The sequence below is a fragment of the Loa loa genome, assembly GCF_000183805.2.
Source record: "Loa loa unplaced genomic scaffold supercont3.82, whole genome shotgun sequence".
Taxonomy (NCBI): domain Eukaryota; kingdom Metazoa; phylum Nematoda; class Chromadorea; order Rhabditida; family Onchocercidae; genus Loa; species Loa loa.
The window spans coordinates 181213-187459 of NW_018108262.1; the positions used below are offsets into that span (position 1 = coordinate 181213).

The 6247-nt window shown below is 23.3% G+C and overlaps 3 protein-coding genes across 3 annotated transcripts in view; all 3 read right to left on the minus strand.

Moving 5' to 3' along the window:
• LOAG_17493 (hypothetical protein) overlaps positions 1-1947 on the minus strand; it is a gene marked incomplete at both ends in the record, with an annotated part of 8349 nt that extends 6402 nt beyond the window's left edge. Inside the window, 4 exons of the mRNA XM_020450155.1 lie at positions 431-665; positions 1039-1298; positions 1657-1777; positions 1900-1947. Of these exons, the coding sequence (XP_020306221.1) occupies positions 431-665; positions 1039-1298; positions 1657-1777; positions 1900-1947 (664 nt within the window). The remainder of the gene's footprint in view (positions 1-430; positions 666-1038; positions 1299-1656; positions 1778-1899) is intronic.
• Positions 1948-2964: 1017 nt separating this feature from the next.
• Positions 2965-3551, minus strand: LOAG_11435 (hypothetical protein; the record flags this gene model as incomplete). The annotated part of the gene is made up of 1 exon (XM_003146954.1): positions 2965-3551. A coding segment is annotated over one exon (525 nt), but the record flags the coding sequence as incomplete, so codon positions are not given.
• Positions 3552-3753: 202 nt separating this feature from the next.
• LOAG_11436 (hypothetical protein) lies at positions 3754-4867 on the minus strand (the record flags this gene model as incomplete). Its single annotated transcript, XM_003146955.2, has 3 exons — positions 3754-3863; positions 4295-4451; positions 4694-4867. The coding sequence occupies 3 exons, from the start codon at positions 4865-4867 to the stop codon at positions 3754-3756; spliced, it is 441 nt and encodes a 146-aa protein (XP_003147003.2).
• Positions 4868-6247: the final 1380 nt, after the last annotated feature.

The window sequence follows — 6247 nt, forward strand, 5'->3', positions numbered from 1 at the left end:
AAATAAATAAATAAATAATAAATAAATAAATAAATAATATATATATATATATATATATATATATATATATATATATATATATATATATGAAGCTGGATAAGTAAGTAAATAAATAAGTAGACAAACAAATGAACCAGCGTAGAATTCGATAGAAAACCAAGTAAAAAGCAAAGAAATAAATTGTAAGCAAGTGGGAATAAAAAAAATCACCTATCCATTAAATTTAATTATCTATTTAATTTTTTTAATTATCTATTTAATTTTTTTTATTTCAGTGAAGAAAAAAATCATGCAGCAATAAAAATTTGTTAATTTTAACTACGAAAAATTGTTATAAGCGGACAAATTTCGAAGTAAGAAATTGAATTTTTAAAATTATTAAAAATTTAATCATTAATTTCATATTTTAAATTTTAACATAATAATTTACCATTTTGTTGCATTCCAATTTTGCATGTAGGATCAACGACATTTACAAATTTATCAATATAGTCGGTGACGAATTGCGCTCCAACTTGGCCACATTTCTCATTAATTGCTGGTATTGAGCAAGCAAGTAATTTTTGCGAACTTTGACAAGCTATTTGAGGTGAACTACGTGAAAATTCACTTACACATTCACGAATATGCTCACGTGTGGTCGTTTTACGGATGCATTGTCGCACCTAAAGTAATTTATCAAATTCTTATCATCTTATCAACTGTTAATTTTATTCTATCAATTAATTTCAGCTGATTGATTTCTTTGTAACTTGGCTAATCTTCATCAATCAATTTAAATTAACTCCTTTTGAATTTATAATCAATTAATTAATCTTATATCATTAGTTTCATTTTCCTTTACCCATATTTATTCCATTATCAACATTCATTTCCCGATTTCATTTTCGTTTTTTTTTTTAATCACGCTAATTAATTTTAGTTAATTAATTCCTTTATGTCAGTCAGTCTATTTTTATTTCCTTTTCTTCACTATCCTGATTCCATTTTCATCCTCTTTTTCTTAAAACATTCTATTTTAATATCATATTATCTCACCTGTATATATGTGTTATATCCGGGACCACAAGCAAAATTAAACATCGATATCATTCCTTTGGCCCATAATGGAAGACAGCTAATATTAGCTTGACATTTTTTAAATTCGACAAAATGCTTGCAAGCTTCATCAATTTGTTTTGGCTGTTTAATAACAGCTAAGGGATGAGGTTGAAATGTAGTAATTGTTTGAATGCATGATGCGAATTGTTTCTGTTCAGCCAATTGACAGACGACAACAGATTGTGATGTCGGTTGAACTTAAAATAAAAGTACAAAATGAATTAATTAAAAAAACTGAATAAAAAACTATGAAGCTCTTTCAGGCTTTTATTAAACAGTAATTTGATAAGTCTAAAGCGAAAAATAATAATATCAATAATAAATCTAAAATACAGTAGTCAAAATATACAAAAAGTTAAAATATGTATTGAAATTTGATTCATTAATTGTTTCTGTTAATCAATCTACTACTGTAATTAATTTAAAGAATAGAAGCGACGAAAATTATGAATGAAAATTATACGCTATCAATTAAAAAGATAATGCTAATTTTTTTGTTGAACCAGAAAAAAAAATTATTGTCGAAAAAAAATTTTTATTTTTTGCCAAATAAACAAAAAAAGCTTATCATTGTTGGTTTAGGAATTGGTGCAGCAATTATTGGTCGTGCAATAATTTCATCCAAATTATTTGGACGTTTTTCGGGACAACCTTCTTCAATCCCTAATTCCATCACCTGTAATTTAAATATTTTACGATGTTTACAACATAACATCTATCCAGTAGCTACAGTAATTTCGGTTTTATTTTTTCCTTTGAGAATAAATTTTATAGTTTACATAAAAAAGAAATACAAACCAATTGTCGCAATTGTTGTAAATTTTGAATAGCTTCTATTGAACACATTTCCATAAAAATCTTTTCGCCACATTCGAATGCATCCCGAATGAGATAATATGAATTACAAAGGTATGCTTCGCTATGAATTCCCCTAAAATTATGCCAAAATTTCAAAAGGTCTTAATTAATTAATTATTGGATAGAAGATTTTGTTTAGTATTTTAATTTCACTTAGAAAAAAAAAGCAGATATTGAATGAATTTTTGTAAAAAAATTTTAGATGAATTATCAAAGAAGATGCCTAGGTGAAAAAGTATTAGTGTAATACAGAGAAATGCATTAGACTAAAATTCTAACAATATCAAAAAATGAAATAAATAAATTCTTGCATTAATTAAAATGATTAAATGAAAGAAAGAAGCAGAAAAGGGAAAGAAGGCTAGCAGTCATTTAATTTATTTGATAAAATGATAAAAATTAAAAAGTATTAAAAGATAGCAGTTAATTTGTCAGTATTAATTGGTATTAATATTAAGTTAAGAGAAAAATTCCAATAAATCCGCTCAAAAAAAAAACCTTTAAATAAAGAAATCTGCCCAATAATTTTGATATCATTTCTTCTTTTTTTTGTTTTTACAAAAGGAAATATATTTATGATTAGGATTTAGAATAAAAATCATTGCGAGATGATTCTGTTTTCAATGGTTGTAAATTATTAGCAAAGCAATGAATAAATAAACATATGACTAAACAAATCAATTAATTAATTATTAAATAAATGAATAAAAAAATGAAAAATGAGCAGATAGGCGAATAAATAAATCAACAAACAAATAAGTAAATAAACAAGTAAATGTATAGAAAAATAAATGGATGAAAAATAAATAAATAAAAAAACAAGAAAATAAGTGAACAAATAAATAAAAAGACAAGTAAATAAATGGACAAATAAGTAAGCAAACAAACAAATGTATAAAGAATAAATGAATGAAAGAATAAATGACAAATAAGCAAACCGAACAAATAAACAAACAGATAAATATATGAAAAGCAAGTGAACCAAAAGATAAACAGGCAAACAAATAAACAAGCAAGCAACAAGTAAATTAGTAAACAAATAAACAAATAAACAAACAAACAAATAATCAAACAAATAAATAAGCAAACAAATAAGTGGGCAAATAAATAAGCAAACAAACAATGCATAAAAAATAAATGAATGAAAGAATAAATAACAAATAAACAAACCAAGTAAGCAAACAAATATGTAAAAAATGGATGAACTGAAAGATAAACAAGTAAACGAGTAAATCAACAAACGAAAAAACAAATAAATAAATAGACAAATAAATAAACAAATAAATGAGCAAACAAATAAATAAGTAAACAAATAAATAAGCGAACAAACAACTGCATAAAAAATAAATGTGTGGAAGAGTAAATAACAAATAAGTAAGTAACCGAACAAATAAAGTGAACAAATAAGCAAACAAATAAATATATAAAAAATAAATGAACCAAAACATAAACAAATGGACAAATAAATAAAAAACAAATAAACAAATAAATAAACAGGTAAATAAAGGAATAAACAAAACAAACAAATGAGCAAATAAATAAAAAACAAATGGACAAATAAATAAACAAATAACTAAACAAATAAATAAGCAAATAAATGGGTTAATAAATATATTAAAAAAAAGTGAATGAAAGAATAATCAAATGAACGAATATTAATAAATCAAACTAATAATATATACATATAATTTATGCGTCCTTCCTTAATACTATATTTATCAAAATAAGCAAAAAAACAATAAAATATGCTAAAAATAACTTGTAACATATTGTGTATTGCTAGGCCAAGGCTACTTAATCCGGATTGGCATGTACTGGTACGATGTTTAATCTTTTGAATGCATTCGTTATTTCCGTGTAATAACCTACGTGTACGTTTACTACAAATGGGTGATAATCCAATCCTGAAATAATTTCAATCAATTAATATCATATTTATAGTAAATCAATTACAAATAAAGCCAGTAATTAAATCAATTAAGAACTGAATAATAAAGATAAAATACTATCAATTTTGTTTGTTTATTTATTTAATAAATCATATATCAATGTAATTTTTTTGCATTCATCAATTTCACCAGTAAAAATAATAAAAATTTTGATATTAAAAAAAAAAACCAATGAAATAAAAATATGATTTTTTCGAAAATTTGCTCAATTTAATTCCTTTTTCTTGCTTCAAAATAAAATACATCAAAAAATAGCTATGCTTTTAATTTAATCACATTTGCTTAATTTTATTAGCATCCATTAAAAGTTTAGCACCTTGCAAGAGTATTTAATGGTGAATTAAATGCACATCGTTTTCCATTTGAATGAACAAATACCGTATTACTGATACAGTTATCATATTTATTATACAAATTGCAAATTCCAGAAATGATCGTTGAATTTGGTTGACTAATTTCATGCAAAAAATTGAGACTATTTAATTCGGCTACTTTTCGATTAACTTCAACAAGTTCCACCAAACATGTTAACGCCAAATTTTCCTTAAATTATTACTTCATTTCTTTGTCTTTTGCTTTTTTTCTCTTTAATCAAATATATTATTAATTAAAATTATAAATCAAATTTAAAAGATATAAATATGCTAAAAAAATGTTGTGTTCATTAATGTTTGTTTTCCAAAGATTAAATTATTATTAAGATATTGAAAATTACTATACGATGAAATTAATATTTTTTCTTCCTTTTTTTTTTAATAATAATTCATATTACTAAAATTATATACCTGTTCAGAGTTACATCGTACATTCTTTGGATTTAATTTGAATTCGTCATCATTTATTAATTTCGTATCCGTAATTGTTTCAGCATAACAATGATGCATAATTAAATCATCATTTAATGCATCTTGCACTTCTACAACAACATTTTGCGCTTCTATTGTGCATGCATCAAGCATTATACGTAGCACGCAATCGATATTATTGCTAAATTGCTCCAATCCATTGCAGATTGTTTCATTTTTTGGCTTAAATATTAATATTATTTTAAAATAAAGGGAATGAAATAAGGTAAAGTGAAAAAAAAGTGAAGAAAATATTATTATATTATTAAGTTAGATTATTCAAATTTAATTCAATTACTATTAAACTTTCGTACGCAAATAGTAATATCATCAGATGATTTTTCACATAATGATATTTCACATAATTCAAAAATATTACATATATAAAAATCATAATGAATGGCAATTATCAGTATTATAGTAATTATCAGTAATGTATGTAAGAATAGCATTATCAAGAGATCACTATTATCAGTCTTATGAACAAAAAAAAAAACATTGTTATCATAATTATGCATTTCGTTATTATAATTAACAAAGCTGTTATAATTATTAAAAGGAATACTATATTGAATAATAAATAAATGATTTTATATAAAAGTAAAAATAGAACTTTTTAAATGAGAAATGAAGATGAAAAGGAAAGAAATAAACTTGATTTAGTTTATTTTTTTATGCAAAATTTCAACATTTTGATTTTTACAATTATATTTCAAATTGAAACACAAAAAAATTTCGCTTGCAAGTTTTGTTAAATAAATTTTATTAATAACAAGAAGGTGGAAAAAAACAGAAAAGATTGTGTTTAATTGCATAAAGTGATTATTTAAATGAAAGAAAAAATCTGAAGAAAGTTTTCACAATAAATTTTATTCTATCAAAAAATTGGAATAAAAATATCAATCAATTTATTAGTAATAATAGTAATTAATATACCAGAAATGGAAATGATTTACCTTTTGATAACATTGAGTTAAACTTGATGAAGCATTAATAAAGCATTCCTTTTGTTGCATTAATTTTTCTTGATGTTCACAAATGACACGATAGATTGGTTTCCATTTCGTTTCATTAATAATTTGTGAACAAATTGAATTAACATTACTGAACATATACAGTATATCATACGGTATGCCATCATGTTTCAAATTGACCCTATCATCTAAAATTAATTGATGAATTGAAAAGTATTTAAAGGTATTTAAAAAGTATTACAAATTAATCATACATTGCAATTTTTCAAAAAAAAAAAAGAACGACCGTTTCCGAATATTTACTTTGTTTTAGTCAATTTACTTTTAATTAAATTTATTAAAAATTTAATTTCCCAAAAATTCCCTCAGTCGTCATACTCAATCATTTTAAGAAATCATAATATTAATTATAATTCATGCCGTTTATTTGTTTATATAAATTTTAGCCCAAACAACAACTTCAGATAATGATAATTTCTAAATGAACTTCATTTCTGTGCATTTTCTTAACTTTGATTAT